The sequence below is a fragment of the Alosa alosa genome, chromosome 8 (genome assembly GCF_017589495.1).
Source record: "Alosa alosa isolate M-15738 ecotype Scorff River chromosome 8, AALO_Geno_1.1, whole genome shotgun sequence".
Taxonomy (NCBI): Eukaryota; Metazoa; Chordata; class Actinopteri; order Clupeiformes; family Clupeidae; genus Alosa; species Alosa alosa.
The window spans coordinates 17,305,884-17,330,681 of NC_063196.1; the positions used below are offsets into that span (position 1 = coordinate 17,305,884).

General features: G+C 42.9%; 2 protein-coding genes across 8 annotated transcripts in view; one reads left to right on the top strand and one right to left on the bottom strand.

Moving 5' to 3' along the window:
• Positions 1-16,046, bottom strand: LOC125298985 (24-hydroxycholesterol 7-alpha-hydroxylase). 3 transcript variants are annotated; one of them, XM_048249996.1, is made up of 13 exons: positions 15,082-16,046; positions 13,419-13,546; positions 12,133-12,268; positions 11,355-11,529; positions 10,145-10,294; positions 8,314-8,407; positions 7,708-7,803; positions 7,386-7,476; positions 6,297-6,430; positions 5,536-5,631; positions 4,590-4,678; positions 842-929; positions 1-233 (listed from the first exon to the last, which is right to left on the bottom strand). In XM_048249996.1, exons 3-13 carry the CDS (start codon positions 12,185-12,187, stop codon positions 165-167), a joined length of 1,137 nt encoding a protein of 378 aa, XP_048105953.1. In that variant the 5' UTR covers positions 12,188-12,268; positions 13,419-13,546; positions 15,082-16,046; the 3' UTR covers positions 1-164. The 3 variants fall into 3 exon arrangements, with proteins under 3 accessions (XP_048105953.1, XP_048105951.1, XP_048105952.1); XM_048249994.1 differs by lacking the exon at positions 15,082-16,046 and having other exon boundaries at positions 13,419-13,621; XM_048249995.1 differs by lacking the exons at positions 1-233; positions 842-929; positions 15,082-16,046 and adding an exon at positions 937-1,387 and having other exon boundaries at positions 13,419-13,621.
• reps1 (RALBP1 associated Eps domain containing 1) overlaps positions 14,072-24,798 on the top strand; it is a 21,841-nt gene continuing 11,114 nt past the window's right edge. For 2 of the 5 annotated variants that reach the window (XM_048249991.1, XM_048249993.1), the window contains exons 1-9: positions 14,072-14,850; positions 16,809-16,932; positions 18,178-18,374; positions 20,457-20,610; positions 21,017-21,141; positions 21,998-22,160; positions 22,262-22,325; positions 22,697-22,851; positions 23,304-23,425. In XM_048249991.1, coding sequence (XP_048105948.1) covers positions 14,698-14,850; positions 16,809-16,932; positions 18,178-18,374; positions 20,457-20,610; positions 21,017-21,141; positions 21,998-22,160; positions 22,262-22,325; positions 22,697-22,851; positions 23,304-23,425 — 1,257 coding nt within the window. In that variant the 5' untranslated portion in view covers positions 14,072-14,697. The remainder of the gene's footprint in view (positions 14,851-16,808; positions 16,933-18,177; positions 18,375-20,456; positions 20,611-21,016; positions 21,142-21,997; positions 22,161-22,261; positions 22,326-22,696; positions 22,852-23,303; positions 23,426-24,798) is intronic. The other 3 variants (XR_007194296.1, XM_048249990.1, XM_048249992.1) reach the window with 2 other exon arrangements.

The window sequence follows — 24,798 nt, forward strand, 5'->3', positions numbered from 1 at the left end:
TCATATAAAAAGGCACCACTGTGGATGCTTTATTAACTGGATTTCCAAAACATTAGTATTGCCTTTGTTGTAGAGGTCCTATCTGTGGTTAGTCTTAGTTAGCTGTGTTGTTCTGGATGGGAGCGTGTGGTACAGCGCCCCCTGGTGGTGGTGGTGGCGACACACTACCGGCGCCTGTACTCCACTGTGCATGGTCCCTCAGGTTGCTGTGTGCCCACCAGGTGAAGTGGACTCTGCGGAGCAAAAAAGTGAGAGTGACTCATCATGCGTCCTCTCGGTTTCTCTGGCACAAAGACCACAAGCCTTTGTACAAACAGTATCCAAAACAGTCCTGACCAGAGCACTACTAAAGATACAAAGGCTGCATGTTCAGTTACTCAATCTGAACATTTTCAGTGAATTATTAAGGTCGACTGAAACTTCACTTCTCGACTGATTTTACAGCTATTCTTCCTCTCTCTAAACCACACTCGAAGATGCTGAGTCTTTGTGATTTCTCCAAACATTTGGGTTTTCCTCGTAAAAAAAAGTAGACTGGTAAATCCCATCATGCGCTGTGTGTAGTGACCCTCACAGATTTTTATGCCGAGTCAGGTCTCTGCACACCCATGTACAGGTCTCTAACTGTCAGGACCGCTCATCTGGTACGGAGCTGTCCACCCAATGACCCATGAATGGTTTAGCTCAAGGCACTGGTGCACTTCAGGCATAGGCTTTCCTTTTTTTTTATTGCGGTCAAACTTTTTTATTAGGGTCAAACAGCTGAGACACTACTTAGATTGTCTATTCACAAATCGACAAAAGCTTACTAATTTCATATCATAAGCATAATAATGCTTACCGGACTGGGCAAAGGATCCAAAAGAGTAAAGTCAAATTTGTAGAGAATCATGGCCACAAACATGTGCAGTTCCATTATTGCATACCACCTAAAAAAACAACAACAAAACACATACATTATTACTCTATGAGCTATCCTATTAGCTGCATAGCATCGGTTAATAATAAAAGCTAGTTTATAAACACAAACAAATAAACACCACCTAGCCCTAGACCTTTTCATGCAAAAAGTGAAGTTCTAAAGTGAAGTTCACTAAAGTGAAATGTTCTTTTTGTGCATTTTTACTGATGTTTTTTGATGCAGTGCACCTCCCTGCATTCTTTGTCCTTGGCCTGGTCTCCATTGTTTGGAGAGATAGCATCTTGGTTCTATTTCCCCCTTCCCCAGAGCCAAAAGAGACACTGAGCCAACACAGCCAATGGGAAACAAGGGAACGGAGAAGATGTCCAACTACTGATCACTACTGCAGGCTGTGACAGTCATCTCTCTTAGATGGAGTGGACAGCTGAAATGGGGGAAATGCAGGTAGGAAACACTGAAAGTGAACTAGGAAGAGAGAGAGAGAGAGAGAGAGAGAAAGAGAGAAGGAAAAAAAATGTGATTAGACAAGAGAGGCAAAAATAGGTAGTGACAAAAATAGAGCAAGCAAAACAGGAAAATAAGAGACAATAACAGAAGACAGAAACAGGAAGAAAGGAACAAGAAATTGATAGTCCATGTGAGAGAGAGAGAGAGAAGAGACTGAGAGAGTGTGTGCATGGTAATGAATCTAGGCTCGGTCTGTCATAATAACCTTGAAGACAAGTGTGTGACTCATGGCGGGGCATTGTGCTGGTGACGCAGGCGGCGGGCCAATCTCTTAAAATGATCAAATTAGATGGGCACCCAGTCAGGGCTGCTGGTTGAGGCGTGCGGCGCGGTGCAGAGTGGCACGGCACTGCACTGCACGGTTGGTGCCAGCTGACTGCTGTTATTTCCGGCGCTTTCCAAAGTCAAACCCTAGCGCCCCTGACAACAATCGTCCTGACAGCTGTGTGTGCTCTCTGCTGGATGGGGTGACCTCAGGTTCCGCCACTGCGCGCCCTAAATCAGGAAGTCAGGTGTGACAACGGAGGTCGTGACTCGTGCCGGTGCTTTGGCAGAATCAAGGCAGGGATAGGTTGAAAACAGATGGAGTGTGTGTGTGTACGTGTGTGTTTGCGTGTGTGTGTGTGTGTGCGTCTGTGTGTGTTTGTGTGTATGTGTGTGTGTGTGTGTGTGTAGTGAGAGAGAGAAGGAGAGACAGTGTGTGTGTGTGTAGTGAGAGAGAGAAGGAGAGACAGTGTGTGTGTGTGTGTAGTGAGAGAGAGAGAGAGAGAGAGAGAGAGGGTGTCTATCTCCTTTTCTCTGGGTGGATTTGTGAATGGAGGTGTCTTTGAAATGGGAAGGCTGAGTCAGACCCTGGACCCAGTGGAGCTGCTTAAGCGGGGGCCTCTTAGCCTCGGGTTCGTGGCTTTGATTCTCATCAATGGCCTGTAATCTCTGAGTGATGAATCAACAGTGTGGATCTGAGAGGCCTTAATAGACTCCATGCAGTACTAGGAGATTTCATCCAGCCGACTGCATTAGGAATGAAGAGGAGGGGGGAGCACTACAGCTCACAGTTGTAGCTGAAAAATCAAACCTAGCCTTATCCTTTGAGTGTAGAAATACTATTACACATCGGTTATATGAAGATGAAGATGTTCTTCTTCATATATACAGTATTAAACAGAACTGACAAAATAAAAAAGCTGTTTCTGAAACCAACACGTATGGGGATTATATGTTACAAGAATGTTGACATATATGTGTAAAACATTTTAAAATCAAAATGTTTCTTTGCTATGACCACAGCATACTGAAAACTGGCTTCCTTGATTGTCCACGTGTGCCTGGACTGTCCAGATTTTCATTTATTGAGAGGAGGGGATTCCTCTGTTCCCAAGTCAGCAGTGAATGCAGTTCCATCCCAAGGAATGGACGTCCAGTACTCTGCCCAGGGGGATAAATGCTATGGTCACAAGGGACGCAGCTCTAACAAGATCTAATAAAAATCACCACCACTGGACTCTGGAGGGACACCACTGATTCTTGACATGGCCTATAAATATAACGTGGAGACGCTCACTGCTAGCCGTCACAGCTGGGATTCAGGGACGCCAGCTCTTTAGATTCCTTGGTGGCGTCCTTGATATCCATTAAGTTTAGGAGAGGTTATGTTTGGAAAACGTTCAAAAGTTTTTAAAAAGGGCGGGTTATATAATCAGACTTTTTTTTTGTTTTTTTTGGTGCAATACATACATCTGCCTTTCCTTGTTTGTCTGTTCCTCCCTCACTCAATCTCTGTCTCTCCATCTCTCTCTTTCTCTCCCCCGGCCTCTCTCTCTCCCTCTCTCTCTGGACGACTGGGAGGTTCTGCGATTCCCACACCGAGTGAGGGAGGGCCGTAGCAGAGCGCAACCAGGGTGGGCCAGCCTGGTCCAGCACACTGCTCTGCTCTAGTCAGGTCTGGCGGGGAGGTCAGGGGCAAGGGGGTGTAGTTGGTGGGGGTAGTTGGTGGGGTGGGGGGTGTTGGGGAATTGGGGTGTGTGTGTGTGTGTGGGGGGGGGGTGTTGGGGAAGTGGGGTGTGTGTGTGGGGGTGTTGGGAAAGTGTGTGTGTGTGGGGGGCGGGGGGGAGTGTTTGAGGGTGGGGAGTGGTTAGGGGGACGCACGTCTGCCCTGGCCTCGTTTGATGTGCATGTGCAACTGGGAACGTTCTCCCCTTGATCTGTCTCGGCTAGCGGCACACCACCATGGCCTGCTCAGGTTCCCAGGGCAGCATTGATTCGCTGAGGTCTCTCAGGAGACCAGGGGGACTTTTATGTGTGTGTGTGTGTGTGTGTGTTAGATGGTTGGTGGCAGTTTGCTGCAGCGCATTAGTTTACCAGTCAAAACAAGTGCCACACCCACTAGCTCCACACACAGGCACAGCACTACTAAAGATATTGAACTGAACTTTTCTTTTAGTGATAACGGTGCTGTATCGTCTCAAATGACGATAACATCAGCCACATTAGTCATTATACACTCATCACGCTTTCCGTAAGGGGTGTGTGTGTGTGTGTGGGAGAAGATCAGATATGTAGGAGGGGCGTGTAGAAGGTCAGTTGCATGCTAAATATTCATCTCTAAATTAGGTACATTTCAGATTCATAGTTATTCCTCATGAAATCATCCAGCTTTGATTATCTTCCCTGCCCACACACAGACACACAAATACATCTATTTTGTGTTTCTATCCTTCGTTCACATTTTGCCCCGACAACCTGGCAGATCAGTGGGTCCTCGGGCAGTGACATTCGTGACAGCCAGTACTGCCAGGGGCAACAATATGGACGCCTCCGATATCGCCTTCTGGTGGCAGTGACACCAGCACCAGTTAAGATCCAGGCCAGATGAGCGCCAGTCTGCTTGTGGTCAGTTTTGGTATGCAAGTTATGGACTGTCCAAGATGGCATTTTGCACCTTTTATGAGTTCAAATCTTGGAGGCAGGGAGGCTACTGCTGCAATTCTGAAATCTCAGTAAGCCTAGCTGCTACTGCATGTGTGGATGCATGTGTGTGACATAGTGTAATTATATAAGAGGTTTAATGTGACCAGTCGTGGTCGTGTGGACGGAGGAGTGCTCCAAACAGTGCCTGTAGACGGCTTTGTAAAGGCAGGGCTGTAAAGGCTGTTTTGCTAACCTTCCTGGGCACTGGTATTTGCCTCCTCCAAATGCCACGAACCCTTCCAGGAATACATTCTTTACTAAATCTGCCTTCTCCCATCGTTCCTGTGGGAAGAAAATGCTTTATTACGAGGAGTACAAGTGCAGAAAAAACCTCAAAGTAAGTCATACACCAGAGACCTTTCCTTTGAGGGCTATTTTTAAAACTCTTATGCCCCCCCCCCTCCAAAAAAAGTAAAAGAATCCAGGTACTTAACCACTACTCCACCATCTCTTTTACAAATGCATTAAAATGTACAAAGTCCATTTATTTGGTAAGTGAAGCCTGTCTTGGGATCAAATATTAAAGGCCTACTTAGAGAAAAAACGAAGAGTACGAGTACACTGGCCCAGCCCTGCACTCGCAGGGTAAAATTAGAGTGCATTTCCATCGGCCGTGCGGACAGCGCTAGGATGGAGCGTTCGAGAGGAGGCTCTAAATCACCCAGAGTTAAAAAGTAAACATGGCCGATGCCAAAAAACGCATTTAAAGTGGGGAAAAAAAGCTAATACACTAAAAAAAGTTTGCTGAAAAAAAAGGGGCTGTTTCCTTTACTTGAGAAGGTCATTAAAAGAAAGGAGGCAAAGGAAGGCTAATTGTGAGAATAATTGTCCTTAACTCCTCACACACACTGATTGGGTCACTCAGTCTACAGGGCAATACGACAATACAGCAATATCACTTTCCTTCTACATGAGGGAAAATTATAGGATGGAGACCACCATTGCCATTGCCATTACAACACATTTCACAATGATGTGACCACACACACGCGATATGACATGTCTTTGCCATTCCTCATTGGGCTTTTCATGTTTCATAAGGCGGATTTTGAAAAATGCCTTTGCCAGTGAACTTTCACAGAGCATCCCTGTGTTGTGGTGGTGTGGTGTGAGATAGGGGTTGACTGATGGGCACTCACTGGCTTAAACTCCTCTGGGTCAGGGAAGTACTCTGGGTTTCGGTGTGCCCAGTAGGGAGACACCATCAGCAAGTCTCCTGAAGGAATAGTGTAGTTCTGCGAACAGAGGAAATCACCAGTGCACACACAAGACATTTTAAAATGTGTACATGCAATATACAAGGTATGTTTATATGCACTTGTGTGTGTATAAAAGGCATGTTTACATATTTTAGATAACATGTTACAATTTGACACATTTCTGTGATGAATAGCTTTTCCTGGTGGTACTAATTTGCTGTTCTACTAAAATAACAGCATTACACACTTTCACACTAGGGACTCTGAAAAAACAAACCTAGCTCAGGACTTGTCCCAAATGTAGGACACAGCAACATAAATCATATCCTATGACCCATAACCACTACAATAACATTTCATTTCCCCATTCAGTATTCTGGGCTAGAGTAATGTTCTATGAAAACTGGGTTAATTATCTTAGCACTTAGCTTTAGCTATTTAGATATTGAGCTACTGTGCATTAATAGTAAATATGCAGCTATTGTTTTTAACACAGTAAGTCAGTTTCTCAAGTTTCAAGTATACCAGTTGTTCAAAATCAGATACAGTATTATACTGCTCATACATTAATTCCTAAAAGTCTAATTTAAAAACACATCACAACAAAAACACACTAAAGAACACCATTTTAAACTAAAGAAAGTGGGGAGAGTACATAGTCACAGGGGTCCCTGTCCAGCCATCTGCACCCCAGCGCTCACCTGCAGTTTGAGCGGCCGCACCACCCTGCGGGTGATGACACCAGGGGCCCGGAGCCGGATGGCCTCCAGGATGCACCACTTCACATACGGCATCTCCTGCAGGTCCTCCAGCGTCACACTGGTGTTCTTAGTGTCTGACACCACCAGAGGCAGAGAGAGAGAGAGAGAGAGAGAGGGAGAGAAAGCAATGATAAACAAAGAGAAGAAAAAAGAGAGAGACAGAAGCAATGATAAACAGAAAGAAACAGAGCCACAGAGAGTTGGAAAAAGTGAACAGAGTTAATCACACATTATATTTATTGAATGTAAAATACAAAGGCACCACCACACAGGTGGCATCACCACTTTGGAAATCCATCCAGGATATTAAGATCATATTACATACTGCCTTTATTACGGTAATTAACCAGGTGCTGAGTATCATGATTTCCCTTATTGCAGCGGCACATCTGTTTATAAGGAGCTTTTATGATTGTAAATATCTCATGAGACTTCGGTTGTTGCTGTTCTTTCCATGCCTAGCTGGCTGCCTACCAGTAGTCCCTCTAAGTGTAACAGTCTGCTGCCCTCTAGTGGCTAAACGGAGAACAATAAGAGCAGAGGTGAACAACTAAACCCTCTGAACTCTGTTATCTTCCTTTCACCCGCCATAAAAAAAAATGAAAATGTGATCTGATTTGTGTGCCATCAGGGAGGAATGGAAACTGATAGTATTTTATGAGTACTGATGCCATTATCGGTCCGATTCATTATCAATTCTTTATCAATTCTCTGAGTAGAAAAAGCTTTTTCAGTTGTTATTATCTGTAAATCTGAATACAGTGTAGAATATCTGGTTGCAATATTCCTTTTTTTAAAAGGGTATAACTTGGAAAAGATTTACAGAAGTGACTGATAAAATAGCAGTTCTTTCGAATGCACATGGGACCAATTGGAGATACATGCAGAATCAGCGTAGTGGCTTTCTGTGTGTTATCTGCCTTAGAGTTTATGACACATCAACCTGCATCACTGCCCGATGCTGTGTGTTTATGCGTTTCTATTGAGAAGGCAACTTCTTAGGATTGAGCCTGGCCGACTATTTTGTACCTTGATTTTTTAGTGTTGCATTTATCTGCTCCATGGCTTTCTTGTAGGTCGAGGGTTTGGACATCATGAAGGCAACAGCCCAAAATGTTATCTGAGGGGGTAATAAATAAAATCCTCTGCTTATTTCTATGTTATAAAGCTGCTATGTACATTTAACAGTTGGACTTTCAATGATGACACAAAAAGGGTGTCATCTTGACACATTTGAACCTTCCACATTCCACATTGCAGTGAGTTATTAAATCACACTTCATGGTTAAATTATTTTTTTCATTAATTTCTTCAAAATGGTTTCTTATATTTACTTTGAGTTTTAACTTACAGGTATTGCATTAGCCAGGGATGCCCACAACATGAGAAGGCCGAAGTTGGGAAGGAACTTGTCCGTTATCGTTGTAACTAGATGCTGCAGCAAAGTCTAAAGAGCAAAAGACATTAAAGATATGGAGTAAAGCCAACGTATAAAAGATATGGAGTAATGGAGTAAAGCCAAAGTATATAATAAACCCTTGGTTAAAAAAAGATTTATACCAGTGCTATCCACGTAATAAATAAAGACACCGACAGGACAGCTATCAGTTACACAGAAGGGATATATTCTTTCATAAAACGTTTGGTTGTAAGTATATGTCCATTTCTTCATAGACTTCAGTGTGTGTTTGTATTAGTAACGTATTAGCAATTGTATTAACTCATGATGACCACTGTAGACGCTGCTACCATGTAACCTGCATGTGAATGTTCATGATCACCACTGTAGACGCTGATACCATGTAACCTGCATATGAATGTTCATGATGACCACTGTAGACGCTGACACCATGTAACCTGCATGTGAATGTTCATGATGACCACTGTAGACGCTGATACCATGTAACCTGCATGTGAATGTTCATGATGTCCATTGTAGACGCTGCTCTTTGCTCACCTTTCTGCCTGTGTCAGTGTCTTCACCCTCCTCTGCTCTGACCACCATGTTCCTCATCAGTGATAATAACCAGTTCTTGGCATTTGCCCATTCCCTGCAGACACCGGACCCAATATTTCATTTCAACTACTGTAAATACTGTAAAAATAAAAGTTTACTTTACAACTGTTAATTACATATATGATAGACCTCCATACAAGGTAGGCTACTTCTAAGTAAAATGAAAATAGCCTAATAGTAAAATTCTAATATTGACACTGTCCATTTAACAATTTTATGAATATTTTATTTTTTATTATCTTAGCATCTACTGTATTTTAATGAATATAATCGATAATATAGTGAATGTGGACATAGTATTTATAAGCAAAAAACCCAAACCGTTTTGAATTAACTTTTTATATATTTTTATATTTTTAAGCTACTGTAAGATTCTTGCAATCAATGTTGCCGCAATAATTTGTTTTGATGCTGATACTTATATCACCGATAAATGTCAAAATCAAATAAATTATTGACACGATGAAAGTGCAATAAGCAATATCTCAATGAGAGGGAAGGATTCCTCAGGGCTCATTAGAAAATGCTCATGCCCATATAAAACATCCTCATATAAATCAGTTTGACTCTTGTCCATAACAGAGACACAGGAAATTTTCACTCTGATTACACTCATATGTTATTGACTGACATAGACTGACATCAACTGAACCTTTTGAGCAAGTGACATGCTTTTGCAGGTAATCTACTCTGTGTGTGAGTTTGCAAAATTTTTTTTGAGAAATGCACTTGTTGTTGTCTGTAAGCTCCACAGATCGTGGCAAGACAATTGACCGTTCGCAAAAACCACGCCCCCTAGTTATTTGGGGCAGCCGTGGCCTACTGGTTAGCGCTTCGGACTTGTAACCGGAGGGTTGCCGGTTCGAACCCTGACCAGCAGGCACGACCCCGACCTGAAGTGCCCTTGAGCAAGGCACCTAACCCCTCACTGCTCCCCAAGTGCCGCTGTTGTTGCAGGCAGTTCACTGCACCGGGATTAGTGTGTGTTCACTGTGTGCTGAGTGTGTTTCACTAATTCACAGATTGGGATAAATGCAGAGACCAAATTTCCCTCACAGGATCAAATGAGTATATATACTTATACTTATAAATAATAAACAAATAAAGTGTTGCTGGTCACATTTGTTTATGTTTAAGACCAAACAAAACACACCAGAGAGACAGCTCACTCCTCCCTTCAGTGCTCGATCCCTGAGAAGCTCCACACTGTTTTGTTATTGTTTTGGGGACTTACTATTGTGCAAATAAAGTGTTGCTGGTCACATTTGTTTATGTTTAAGACCAAACAAAACACACCAGAGAGACAGCTCACTCCTCCCTTCAGTGCTCGATCCCTGAGAAGCTCCACACTGTTTTGTTATTGTTTTGGGGACAGGCTGCCCCCCCCCTCTCCCCCACTGTTTGTTTCCACTTCACAGTGCTCAGAGAATAGCGAGCTAAAAGATCATGAGTAGATATTCTCTGAATGTTACAAAAAGTGTTGTGTGTTAGAAATCGTTTACCTTTCTCTAACACTCTACCTTTAATGATTATTTGAGAAATGGACCAAAGCGACCAAGAAAAAAACTGTTATTTGAAAACCTTTCCCCAGGTGGTTATATTTTGCTTTGGTGTCTAAAGCAGACACTTTTTGCATACCTAATCGGCCATGAACCAAACCCAAATAAGACATGGATTTTACGTAAGCCAATTCAGCCTGGGGTTCACTGACCCTCTTGTGAATTAGGCCACTGGGCCAGAAGCAAGCAGAGTGGAGAGGAGCAGAGCTCACCGCAAAAACAAGTCAGGGAGCTGAGAGCCGTATTCAAAGCCTTCGTCGTAGACGGCGAACTTGTCCTTGAATTCCTTCATGGAGTTGTTCTGCTGCGGTGAATTACACTTCCCCAGCAGGTTGCTCATAACTGCTGGGTACATGACACTCCTATGATGACAACATGAAGAGAGATAGAGAGTGAGGAGAGACAGAGCTAGGGACAGAGAGAGAGAGAATGAAATAGGATGGATGAAAAATAATGGAGGTTTCTACTGTGTACAAAAAGAAATAACTGAAGGGACTCAATAGAGTGGAGATCTTCATCAAGGGGTCCGCAACCCCCATGGTCCCCAGCAAAAAAGAATGACAAAAAAACAAGTTCTATAAATATAAATCTGTCAATATTTATCATGTCAATGCTTTAGCTTTGCATAACTTATTACATATTACTCCACTGACACCTCCCCTGTGTCTCCACCAGCAACAGAGGATAAAAACCAACTCTAGATTAACATTTTGAAATGATAACACATTTCTATGGTGAGTCGGACTATAATGAGGGTACCGGTAATTTAGCTATGAGTGTACATTTGCAGCAGTTTTACATTCTGGTTAGTTCAGTTCCTCTGGTCTAGAGGGTGTGGTGACACACCTATGTTAAGAAATGTGTTTTTGACTCACTCCAAAGTAATTGTTTTGCAAAATGCATATGACATTCATAGAATAATATGTCTCTTCAGTGGAATACATATCACCAGTAAAAATCTCTTTGTCTGTAAATATGGTACAAAAACATTTCTGCCAACATACTCAGAGTATCTAACGCTCACGCTAACTGTGCAAGAGTGCTATCTACTGTCACTCAGCTGGTAGACATTGAAACTGTGAAGTCCAAGCCTGTACACAGGGCTCAAAGCAGAATTTCTGTGCCTGAAGTTATCAGAAATGTTCAAAGCCATGCCTGAATCATGCCCATGTCTGTATCCAGAGTACAGTGCCAGGGAACTTTGCGTGTACAGATGAAACCTAACATCAACCCTTTGCTAAAATCTGGAATTTTATCCACTTTTAAAAATGAGTTTTTTAAATGATTACAGCATCACAGCATTAAGCTCAGCTTAGCTGACCTCATACTGCATATGCCCTCCTGTTCCGGTTGCATTCACACCAGGTGAAGAACACACACACACACACAAACACACACACACACACATTAAAATGACAGTACCTGACCAGGTCACTGAGACATTTGGTCCCACTGTCCCCAAGCAGTTCCAGGTGCTCGTTGAACTCCTCACACAGGTGGTTGGCCAACATGGCGGAGTTCCCCGGGGTCAGCCTGCCCTTGATCAGAGCGTTGCATGCCGGGTGGAACTTGAAGAAACTCTCTTTGCTGATGGATGCTGGAGAGGAAGAGGGGTGGGTGTTCCACACACTTAAATTAGCATTGGCACCATGCTTTGTGTACTGAGTATGTATGCCCTTGTTTGTGTATGAGTGTTTAAGTCCTTGTTTGAATATGAGTATTTATAAGCAGACTGCCCATGTGTAAATCACTAGACTGCCTGTGTGTACCTGTACAGGTGGCATCTTAAATGATTCAGTGTGGAAAGGAACCCCTCAATAGGTTACCCATGAATTATGTACAAGTGTCTGTACAGATATATGTGGGTAGGTTTCATCTATCAGTATCATGGAGGAAAGAACATGCTTTTGGCCTTTCGTTTATATTGGCACACAAATATATTGGCACATAAATATATTGGAAACAGGTTTTACAATGGAACAGGTTGTTTTTTTAGAAACCCTTCTAGATAATATCAGCATTGCCCACGATTACTCAGTTATGACTCACTTATCTTACCTGTCTAACAGCTATAGCAGTTGTATTCAAAAACATGAAAACCATGAAAACCACATGGCTAAAGAAGGTTCATTGAAAGGGCAGAGATATGCCAGAGGCTGTTATCAGAGGGCCAGGACCAGTGGAACTGTACAGCATCTACCTGTGTTGTAGCAAGGCTCCTGCACTGCCTGCTCAAAGTCCACGTCTTTGGACATGAAGAAGGTGCGAAAGTCCTCATGGAGAGTGACAAAGGTCAAGCGCTTGCCAGCAGCACATACAGTGAAGACTGGACCATGCTGATGAAAACAATAATTGAGTTAATAAAAAAATATAGCATATAGATAGATATATATTGATTGACTGATTGATTTGTTAAGGTTTCATCAGTTCAAGTGACAACATGTTTAGAAAGCATGATGGAGGACAGAAGATCTGTTAACATGCTAGCCAAATTTGATATACTGTATATTAATTCATTATCTTATTTCTAAAATATCTATTTCAAATGTTTGCACTCAAGTAACCTTACAGCATTAATATGAGACGAGTGAAAATGCCTGCAGCCAAGTGCAAGCAAGACAGGGGGTATAACAACAACAAATGTTCCAAAATTGTGTCCCATTCCCTCTTCGTGTCAGTTGTCACCCAGCAACAGCATTGTAACCTAGTTTGCCTTTCAAAAAGCTCAGTCATCCCACCAAATACCACCCGTAGAACACAACAACGGTTCCCCTCATTTCAACCCACAAACAAAAAAACAGTCTGTGTCAACAGGGCCCTTTCTGAGTCCTACTTACATGAATTACCGAGTTGAATCCCTGAATGGCACTTCTAATTTAAAACACTGTGAGATAGTGTAATAGACTTGTATACTAATTTGAGATCAGTATTTTGAGGCATTCCAAAATCAGCTATCCAATATGTGTGAATAATTTGCCTTTTGAAGTAATTAATTCTACTGACAATACATTGTCAACTTTGCAACTATCACTGTATTTTACAGTAGCTTCCTGGTGATGTTATAGAGACGTTTTTTGCCAAGACAAATATTTTGGTACCAAAATAAAATCAAAATAGCATATAGCATATAAATAATATAGCATTTAGGGGAGGAGCTGGACTCCTGAACCTGTCAGCTCATGTTTAGTCACCTGTATTAGCAGCATGGGTACCTTTGCTTCTACAAGTTAGACTACTTGTTTGTATGCACATCTCTTTTTCTCTTTCCATTTCTCTCTCTGTGTAAATGGCCATGAACTATATTCTACTGACAGTATGTTCTGCTAGTGACACTGCCAATTACAGCCATAAATCATCCCAAGGAACAAACTTTCTGTGATCTGGACTACTGTGCTCTGATCTGTCAAATATTTTACAATGACTAACACTGACAAACAGACAGACAAACACACACACACACACACACACAGTAAATACATGTTTTACCTTAGCTCTTGCTTCAGCTATGAATTCCAAAGGAGCTTTGCCAAATTCTAAAGCTGCACCAAACCATGGTATCCATCCTTTTATGCATGGAGGAGCATTTGTGTAATGCTCAAAGAATAAGAGATGAGCTGAAATTACAATTACAATCAAGGAGAGAATGAGAGTGATCCAATCCATGATAACCGACACATAGACAGAACCAGTCTGATATGAAGCTGTCAAGTTCACAGCGTCTGTCACTGCGACCTAAAAAGGATGGAGGAGTGACTTTGGTATTAACCAATCAGGTAGGCTACAGACTTCTGCGTTCTATGTTGTGTTTGACGTCACATCCCGGTGAAGTTTGTGAATATTGAAATGGACAAAAAATATGCATAGGCCTACATTATAAAGCATTTATACACAGTAGCATCTGCTGGTCATTTTGTCACCATGACCATTGCAATAACAACCACCTGCAGGTGAATTTTAAATTATAGCCTACACACGTGACACCACACTCGTTGCAAATTGGTTGCACTGTGCCCTGTAATATTTCAAATGCCTGTAATATTTATGATGAGACAGGTAGTTGCAGTATGGTCATCTGATGTAGGTTAGTAATCTTGAGGAAAGCCATCCGGGGCTCTCCTGAACCCCCTTTGCGGGTTGTTCTGTCTAAATGATTACGTCACAAGCACAGGAATGGCGGCGTTGGCTGTAAGAGGAAGGAGCCCAAAGATCCTGAAACTTTATTTCTGACATCACATACAAGGATTAAAACGTGCTTGGTTCAAAAAAACTAAATGGTGTGACCATAAAGAGAAGAGGAGTGAGAAGGGAAGTATACTTTCGCCGTTACACACCACCGTGCGAAACGGGAGTTGGATTTTGAGGCTGACTTTGAAGCTAGTTTTCCGAGTCGCTGGCTAACAAGCTACTGCTAACAGGCTAACGTACCTTGCTAATATAACGTTACCAAGCTGGAGCACTACACCTTACCAGCGAGGCGTCTGCAATCTAACGGTAACGTTAAACGAGTGGTATAGATAAATAACGTTATATAAACAGTTATTTATGGTAAATTTGCCTCCCCATTGGTCTCTGATGCTTGTATATACTGACAAAAGGACATATTCCCGGTAGGTTAGTCTAAGCTATTCGTACAGTGCGTTTATTTTTCGCCCTTTTTGTGATCAACTCTAGCTAGCTGCGTCGGCTAGCTTGGATTGCTAGCAAGTTTAGCAAACTAGTTTGGAGAGCTAGCCGGTGGGCTTGCTGGTTAGGTCTGTATGCCACAATGGAAAGTTTAACCCTGAGTGATGTGGAGCAGAAGTATTACTCAGATTTGTTTATCTACTGTGACACGGACAACACCAAAAAAGTGGCTTCCAATGGCAAAGTTCTTGACCTTTTTCGGGCGGCTCAGTTACCCAGTGATGTGGTCTTACAGGTAAGACATTAACTTGGACATATTTCTGTTTCCTTGCCAGTCGACTAACATAAACACCAACAATGACTCAATTAAACAAGTGTATTTTTCTTGTCATGGTGATTTTGAAATAACGTTAACTTTAAAACGTTGCCTGTGTCGTCGATTTGCAGACTTGAACTGTTAAAGGGGAAAAAACATGGCTAACAGTTGCTGCCAAGTTGTAATAAGTTAACATTAACGTTAACTTACCTGTGGTATTGACTAACGTTACTCTGCCATTACGATCTATAAGATCTTTAAAATGAGGCTTTCATCGTTAGCCAGCCAGTGAATAAGTGAATGACTGCCAGAGAACTAAGAATGGGATATAAGGAGGGTAGAACTAGCTTCTAAACCGTTGGGCTTCAAGTTTGACAAAGTAATTGGTGTCCAGCCTCACTAAGTTAACGTTACAGAAAGCTAACCAGATGACCACGGTAGCTGGATAACTGCTCTGTTTACCTAGTCTGCCCCCACCCACAAATATTTAACTTTTCAGTAGAATATATCAAATGTTTCCCTAAATGCATGACATTTGGTTCATACAACATAACAGTTTATATCAAAGTCTTTTTTCCCTGCTAGCTTTGTAATTTTCCTAGATTGTTAGCTTGCTAGCCAGATGTGCTAGCACGTTAGCAAACATGCCCACACTTAAGCTGCAATCCAGCTGCTCAACTGACATCTCAAAACATAATGAATGAAACCCCATAATAGGCAAAATAATGAGTATTTTCTCTTTAATGGCCAGATATATCACTCGTGTCTGATGATGACCGCAGGCAAAGATTTGTGTCGTGTGATTTTGTTAACCTTCACTATAGCCTGCAAGGATAATTAGCTTGCTAGCAAACTTACTTGGGCGCTTGTGTCCAGCGTTGGACCTTCGCTGTCGACATAATGGAAAAGAAAAACACCAGGATAACATGGTTGTTTACCTAATTAACTATAACGTTACTTGGATTTCAGATTTAGAACCTATTTGTTAGATTTAGCCAGAGTTTTTCAAAATAACCTGAAGTAGGTGGCATCGCCAGCCAAACAAGCTTTAAATAGATTTTTGTTTTCATCAGGACATTCACCATAAGCAGTAGCGAAGCATTTCAGGTTTGCCTGGTGTGTTGGGTGCGATATTATGTGCTAAGTAGCATTACCCTTAACCTGCACCGAAATGGAAAGAAACAAACCAGTAGAAAATGCAAATGAAACTATGTTTTTGGGACCATTTTGTCATTGTAGATGGGCATTTTGTGTGGAAAGCAATGGTGCTGTTGGAATGCATGTGATACAAAGGGGTGTGTCTCCTCGTGTGTTGAATTAGCAATTGTTGTCTAAAAAGCATTTTGACTCATTAGCAAACACAAGACGATACACTGCTTATATGTCATCTACTTAAAAAGCTTCTGGGTCCAACTCTTAGTTTTCACTGGAGTTGTGCAAGTGTACAACTTGCAGAGTTATATAATGAATGGTAACATTTGTCATCAGAAAATCTGGAATGGCAAGATTGTATTTGTTTATGTGTAAATCAGGTTGATTGATGTTAAACCATAATGGCAGTCAGCATTCATGCTCTAACTTTTGCAAACAGAACTGCAGATGGGGGCATGTTCCGCATAACCTGTGTTGTTCACAAATTCCCTTTGTTAAATCACAATGACCTTAGACTTCCCTGCATAAATCTCACTGGTTCCTCTATCTCGGAGAGTGAAGCAGGAGATTACTGTTAACAGCTCAGTTTGATACGTGGACACAAGCGAACAACATATGTCACTGAAGAATTTTGATTTGTTAGCCTCTCTCCGTCCCCTGTTCTTTCTCTTGTCTTTGCTTCGCCCCAACTGTCCCCCTCTCACAGCAAGTTCTGTCCAGTTGTTTGCCATTAAAACATCGCAACTACCCGTGCACTCAACACCGTGCCTGTGTACTTCTTGCAGATCACAGAGCTGTGTGGCGCGACTCGTCTAGGGCACTTTGGAAGGAGTCAGTTCTACATTGCACTAAAGCTCATCGCTATAGCCCAGTCTGGACTGCCTTTGCGAGTGGAAAGCTTAAACACAGGTAAGTGCAGAGAGTCAAGCTCAGTGTGCTCAACAGGCCTCTGTCCTCCTGGTTGCTCAGGCATGGCGCTGCCTACCTGCCACCCCAGTGCTGGGGCACTGTGCCCATTGCACGTCTGAGCGAGGCCAGTGGTCGTGTCGCAAATGAAATGATTGTGCCAGTTGGAGGGATTACATAACTAACCACAACAGGGATTAGAAGATAAGCTGCGTGCCTCTTCACAGAAGTGGACACATTGTATTCAAGGCCGCTCGGGGAAACAAGAGTCTCGATTAAACTAAGGTCACAACGAAATTTTTGTGGCCACTTAACACTTTCTAGCCTGTCTGGGACGTCCTCTGTAGGTCCAATTGTTCTCACAGTATAAGCAGAGAAGGAACGTCTCTTTCTGCTCACTGGCAAATTCAATGCCTCCAGGAATTTACCACTTAGGAGATAGAGAAGACCAAAGCAGAGGAGTATACAAGGCGCTTTTCTTTATGCTGGCAGTGACAGGAAATGGTGATAGCTTGGTAGGGTCGGAGATAGAGAGAAAGAGAATAGAAACAGGAAATTGCAGACCAGGCCCTGGAGGGCTGATGCTGTTTGGAAGAGGCATGAGTAGTTGCATCACATTGTTTCATCATGTCTCAACGAATTGAAAAAGAGAGATGTTTTTTTTAGAAAACATTGTCCACGTTGTGTAGTTGGAGAATTGTCTCCTTTCTCTGTCCGCACAGGTTAGTTTCAGAGAGTCATTTTAGAGGTGGCCTAGTGCAGTCTTATGTCCATGTAAGCATAAACAAACAGTCATTTACAATTGACATGACTCATGATGATTGTTCTGCTGTCAAGCTCCAGGGATATGGAATAATGAATTTGTGATCTTGTTATTGGCCAAATTTTGTTTAATGTGTGGGGAGGCTGGTCATTTTCTGAATATCTCAATATATTTCTGTTCTTTAATGTGGTTGTCAGAGATGTTGATGGTCAAGGTTAGCTGTAAGTGCCTGTGTGTGTCTAACTGATTCATTTTTCAGGTAGAAGTTTGTTCCTAGGTATCATTGATTCAGTAATTCTATGTTCGCTGTGGTGCTAATGTTGAAAAGAGCATTGTCATTTGGGCCTTTCCAACAGTTTGTTATGGATTCAGGTTGAATTGAAACAAACTGATCAGATAATCTGTCTGATACTTAGGCGGTTACTCTCACATGTGTCATCCAAGCTCCAAGCAAGGTTGTGCTGTGTGTGTTCTGCCGTTCACAGTCAAGGACTTGCCCCTGCCACGCTTCGTGGTGGCCAAGAACGAGCAGGAGACCAGGCACACGGCCATGTACCCGGACTCTGAGAACCAGGGGCCTTACTCGGGCGTCATCCCCAGACCCCCGGGCCGAGGCCAGGCCAAGAAGATCCCCCTGTCCCACGAGGTCATCCAGTCGGTGGTGCCTGCAGCAGATCCACAGGTGAGAGAGTGAGAGTGATGTGCCTGTGTAAAAGAGACACCACTGAGTGAATAGTTTAGTGGGTTAATAATAGAGGGTGATTTAATGGAGGTGATCTAACTGGGGGATCCACAGGTGAGAAGCTGTGTGTGTGAGACACACCATTGAGTGAATAGTTCTAGGGACTTTAGGCTTTGCTTGAGAGGGTGTTTGACAGAGATGATGTGTGTGTGTAGGGATGTAACGGTATAAAAATTTAACCTCACGGTTATAGTGACCAAAATTATCACGGTTTTCGGTATTATCACGGTATTTCTAAAAGTGTGTTCAATATGTTCAGAAAGCACTGATAGGCCTACACAAGCTGAAATAGTTTCAAAAAGTGTCCCTTTTTTCTTCATGTTTAATTGGCTATGTGCTTATAGCTTAACTTACCCTACCATAACTTGGAGTTAATTTCTGTTATTTGGATGCAATGGGTAATCCAAGTAAGCGTTCAAAATAAAACTTTAGGCTACTGTATTCTCCTGATAACGTGAGTGGAATGGATTTAATTTGGACGCGATCATAAAAAGACGCAGAGTGGCTACATGATACAGTGCACATTTTGCGGTGAACAAATTCCGCCTTTTAAAATCAGGAGTAGCCTAATCCGAATCGTAGTTAAAACCAGGCCTACTGTATGTCAAAAGCAGGCTCGGATGAAGCTGGGAAGGATTAAACACACGGTTTCCACACCGCGGTAATCAGCAGTGATAATCATGATGTTTGAAATGAAAACGGTAATTATTATCGTCAACATTTTTATTTGCGGTTTACCATTATACCGGTAATTGTTACATCCCTATGTGTGTGCTAGCGTCATAAAAGAGTGTGTGTCATCTGACAAGTCAGCATTTTTTCCCTTCCTACACCCTTAAACAGTCACCCTGTGTGTGTGTGTGTGGGCGATTAGATTCAGACAAACACACATACACAACTCAGCAGTTTTCTAACCCAGTAACAGTCTGGGACACATGAAACCATTACATTTAAAATGCAAGTAAATTGCTGTCGCATTCAGTTTGGATATTGTCAAATTTTGCAAATGTCAAATGAAAGGAAAAGCAGATTGTGGGAGCTTTTGTCAGTGTGGCTGCTCTAAGTGTTTGAGTGTCTTTGTCACAGCTGAGAGAACATGTGGGTAATTGCAGTGACCCTTATCTGTTAAAGGCGTTCAAAGCAATGTTGGGTAATGTAACTTCTGTAGACTTTCAAACAAAACCGAGAGCTAGCTCGCTACGCCCTCTCCCTTCCTTCTGGTGCAATTGAAACTAAACACGCATCTCGTCGGTAATTGGAACAGTTTATGTTTTTATGGTCCAGGCTGGACCAGGTTGTTTTTGTTGTCATTTTTGGAGCCTGGGCTGTCCAGAGGCTGCGTTTTTTCCCCACTGTATTCAGGGCACAGGCAGCTAGCGGATGGTGAGGTGATGCTTGCTGTGTGTGACAAAACATGTTTTAGCTTAGAAACCGCATAATATCGCTTCGAGCACCTTTAAGCTGAGGGTACCTGGGTAATCACCAGACACTACTGTCCATCCACCCTTCCAAGATGGCATGGACACACTTGATTGAAACTAGCCAAGGGCACTGCTGAATTCAGTCTGTATTGATCAAACAGAGAAACCAAAACATGCTGTACCCTAACAGCCTCTGTGCTGTATATGCTGCCTTGTGCCTCCTGATGCCATTTGTACATGTCTTACTGGTGAATGAACTGCATTCTGCTTCTCTGAGCACTCAAAGTGAGATTAGAGCCTCACTTTCACCCATTCACTCACACATTCATACACCGACAGTGGAGATGACCTTCATTTGTCCTTTCTTGTCTCCTTTAGACACACACACACACACACACACACACACACTGTCTGTACTGTCATCTCTTGCCTTTCTCTCTCTGTAGACACAAACACACACAAACACTCTCTCCCTCTAGCTCTGTTTTCCCTTTCTCTCTTTCTCTTCCCCCCCTCTCTCTCTTTCTCACTATGTGTGTGTGTCTCTCTCTCTCTCGCTCTCTCGCTCTCTCTCTCTCCCCTTGTCTACTCCCTCTCCCAGCCTGACACCACCTCCCCCGTGGTGTCTCCCCACCAGTCCCCGCCGACGTCGCCCCACGCCTGGAGGAAGCACACGCGGCAGGCCAGCGGCGGCAACGCGGACAGGCAGCCAGTGGTGGGCAACGTGTGGCCGCACTTCCGAGAAGCACAAGCAGGTAAACGTCCAAAGAGACGACGCAGAAGAAATGTGTCATTGTTAGTGAGGCGTGTCTGTGTGTGTGTGTGTGGTCAAGTTAGTCTGAGAGAGATTTTTTTTATCCTACATTGTTCAGCACTTTGAGTATGTGATAAAGCAAATAAAAGGTTTTATTATTATTATTATTATTATTATTATTATTAGTAATAGTAGTAGTATTATTAATAAAATATATTGTAGGAAATGGGTCCATTGGAATTCTGCCTTTATATTGAAATGACGCAATGTATTTGTCCTACAGCTGATAAACATTCAGAATAAAATTGACCGTTCTTTCTCTTCCTCTCCCATTCCCTCTCTCTTTCTCTCTTTCTCTTTCTGTTTCTCTCTTTCTCTCTCGCTCCTCCCTTTCTCTCCCGACTTAGGCCCGGTGGCTGTTGACGGTATGTGGTCCGGCCACTCCCCCCCTCCGGTTCAGGAATCCTGGGTCAGTTTCACAGATACTCCTCCCTCCAGCACACTTCCAACAATGCACCCCGCGTCTATCCAGGTAGTGCAGCATACGCTTCCGTGGGCCTGTCCAGCTTTCTGGCTAGTCTCTTTACTCCTTCGGCCTTCAGCCCTCCTGCCTCTCCTCCATGCGTTCTGGGCTCCCAACGTTTCTCAGACCCGCTCCTGGGGTGGACTCCTCTCCCCCTCGGCGCAGCATGTTTTTAAGTCTCTCCTCCATCTCCATCGACTGAACCGACGAACGAACGCTGATATAACGATAAAGTCGTCTCTAAGTCTGATCTCTGATCAGCTGTGCGATGGCAGGGAGAGGCTTAAAACTAGGCTGCAGCACATCGTCAGGTGCTGGATTGAGAAATGAGGCTCTAGACATCAGTCAAGGCATTAAGTAAGCTTACCGTCTCCTTGTAGATGTACCGTAGGCCTAAATGTTGCTGGTCAAGTTTCCCAGAAACACCTACAAACACACACACACCCAGTAGAGATGTCGATAAGCTTGCTTGCTGTGGATAAGGAGTTTGCTCCAGCCAGGTTCTGTGTCCCACTGTAGAGTGTGGCTGTGATGGTCGTTTAGCATACTTGGCCATAAAACTGACTACCCAGCTCCCCACCACCCACTGGTGATTCACATGATGTTTGTCTGTAGACATTTTTCTGTTTCCTTCTTTTTTTTCTCAGCAATGTCTGTTGCCTGTTTGCTGCGTGTCTGTCGTTGTGTTTAATCTTTACGTTAATTGACATCTTTTGATCTTTTTCGGTGCACTCGCTTCTTTTTTTTTTTTTTTTTTTTTCCTTAACTGTATCTGATACTGATCCTGACACGAGCGTAACAGTGATTTCACTGGGTGCAAAGCCTCGTTGACCGTTCATATCCTTGGCCTTCCCCACCACTTCAGGAGAGCGCAACGATTAGGACTTCAGTGCCCTCGGCCGCAACCAACGAGATCCAAAGACAAACCAGTGGCTACGACGACCCCTGGAAGATAACGGATGAACAGAGGCAGTATTACATCAACCAGTTCAAGACCATCCAACCTGACCTCACAGGCTTCATACCCGGTTAGAGGAGAATCTTCTCATCCCCCCCCCCAATCCACTGTTTTGACCTGTGGTTCTGTTTTTTCATCACGTAAACAATGTGTCTGACTTCTCTGTTTTAGGTTCTGCAGCTAAAGAGTTTTTCACAAAATCAAAGCTGCCTATACTGGAATTGTCTCATATTTGGTAAGTGTGTCTCAGAGGGTCATGGTTTGGTTTTTAATCCTAAGATTAATCATTCTAAAGGCTATCAATTACCCTCCTCCATTTTGTGGAATAAGTCACGTAGCTATGAGGTCACTTGTTTTCTTTTGTGCTCTTGTTTAATTTACTGGTTGACTGCATCCTGCTTTTAGCATTAAGGCTTATGGCAGTGTTTGAGCTCATATTGTGCAGCTTTGGTGTTTCTTTGTCAACCCTGTTTAAATTCATGCTGTGTAAACACATGTAACAGTGTAAACACATGTAACTCAAGTTTGACATTAGGGATAGTGTGCATTTGGTTGTGGTCTATTTGCCTTTTATTGTGAAGTCAACTGTTGATGTTTTTCCTCCAGGGAGCTGTCAGATTTCGATAAAGATGGCGCACTGACACTAGATGAGTTCTGTGCTGCGTTCCATTTGGTGGTTGCTCGGAAAAACGGTTACGAGCTCCCCGAGAAGCTTCCAGAAAGTCTCATGCCAAAGCTCATCGACCTGGATGACTCAGCAGGTACTTAACTTTTATCCAGTGCAAAGATCTGCTCAAAAGTGTCACCTTCAGAGTCGAGCAATTGAGTCACCTTTGTTGTCATACAGAGTGTTTACACAGTCTTATTCATTCATGGCCTCGGGTTTCTCTGATGTGTGTGACTAAAAAGAAATGTTTTCAGCACAGTACCTCATTTCATTAAAGACCTTGAGCCTTCATTGTTGGCATGGGACAAATATGATCTTGGGATTAACGTTGATTAATTACATGGTGGGTGTGGTGGCATAGTGGTTAAGGAGTAGCCTGAAAATGTGTGGGTTCAATTCCTGTATTCCAATGTTGTGCCCTTGAGCAATGCACTTAACCCCAAGTTGCTTTGGGGACAATGTAGTCCCTTGTAATAGAATTGACGTATGTCACTTTGGATGAAAAAGTGTAATGTGTGGTTGTGTGTGTGTTAACCTCTACTCCAGAAGTCCCGGAGCCTGCTCTCGATGTGGGATACTCCGGCTCGCCTGTGGAGGTCACTTCCAACAAGTCCCCCTCCATGCCTTCCCTCAACCAGAACTGGCCAGAGCTTAACCAGAGTAACGAGGTTCGCCCCACCCAGACACCTCCACACCTCCATCTTCCTCCGTGCTAGCATGCACACCTGCTATCTGCATTACATAATGGGGACTCAATCTAAATGGGAATGTCAATATGCTTTTATTACTTTTATCTATGGAGGAATAAGGAAAAAAGGATTATTTTTATTTATTATTATTATTTGGGATTTGCTTCAGCCCCCAGTTGGCTTCGACAAGCACAGCATCTCTCTGTCTTGGCCGCCACGCAAAGCATTCACCGTTGTTCACCCAAAAAGCCTCTCAGACCGAGGGAGAAAAAACCCCTGTCGCTCTGTTTGGAATGCAGTTGCTGCGCTGTTAGGAACAACAGAGTCAAAGAGTTACATTGTTTGAATGGAGCACTGCCCAACTATCTATGCTCTTAACCGTAATCAGTTTTATTGTATTCAGTCAAGGTTCTCAAACATCCCCCTTCCCCCATGATTACTTCAGTTAAGTTTAACATCTTGTTTAGGTTGCCCCATTATTACTTCACTCAAGTTTAGTATCTTGTTTAGGTTTCCCCCATTATTACTTCAGTTTAGTTTTGTGTCTTGTTTAGGTTGCCCCCATTATTATTTCAGTTTAGTTTAGCCAGGTTTATGAACAAGATGGAGATGATCAGTGACACGGATGCATTTTGAGATGGCGTCGTTTGCAGGCAGGGACGTTATTCGACTCTTATCAGTGAAAGAGGAAGGAAATGAGATCTATGTTATAGCTCCAACGACAAGACAGGTTTTGCTCTAGCTGAATCAAAGATAATTCAGTTTTTTGCTATTAGATATTTTCAGATTAATACATTTGATCTTTTCACAGAACAGGCACTGCTGTCGCTTTGGTATTCCTAAAAATACATTAAGTGTTTTTTTTGTTTTGTTTTTTGCTGCTGGAAACATGGTTAATGTGCATGAAGAGTTACAAATAAAAAATCAAAATGGGACATGCAGAATTCATAGTGGCATAACAGGCCTTTAAGTGGCTGCAGAGTTACCTTGTCTCACTTCAGTGAAAATTCGCTCAAGTGCTCCCAAGCACATTCATGCACTTGAACATTTTGAAAGGTGCCCAAAGCTGTCACAATTGAGCTTTTCTTCCCTGAGAGGGGTGAGGGGAGGGGGGGAGGTCATGTTTGCAACATTTTTGGTCAGTGTTAGACAGTCCTCATGCTGCTGTACAGTGTTCTTTGCCTTTCGAGACCGAAATAGTGAGTGGTTTTGTTGCGTTTGTTGTGTGCTTTTTGAAGTCAATCATGAGAGGATGGGTGGAGGGTGAAGATTGATGCTATAACTCCACAGTGCTGACTGTCTTTTCTGCTGTGTCTCTCTCTCTCTCTTTCTCTCCCTCTCCCTCTCTCTCT

Bases quoted from the DNA above. Each gene is read 5' to 3' on its own strand.
- LOC125298985 (XM_048249994.1), bottom strand. From the start codon at position 13,595: ATGGATTGGATCACTCTCATTCTCTCCTTGATTGTAATTGTAATTTCA. The intron at 10,295-11,354 runs GTACTGTCATTT...TTGTCATCATAG, and splicing joins TGTCTCAGTGACCTGGTCAG to GAGTGTCATGTACCCAGCAG. The intron at 6,431-7,385 runs GTACAAAATAGT...TGGTGGTGTCAG, and splicing joins TGCAACACTAAAAAATCAAG to ACACTAAGAACACCAGTGTG.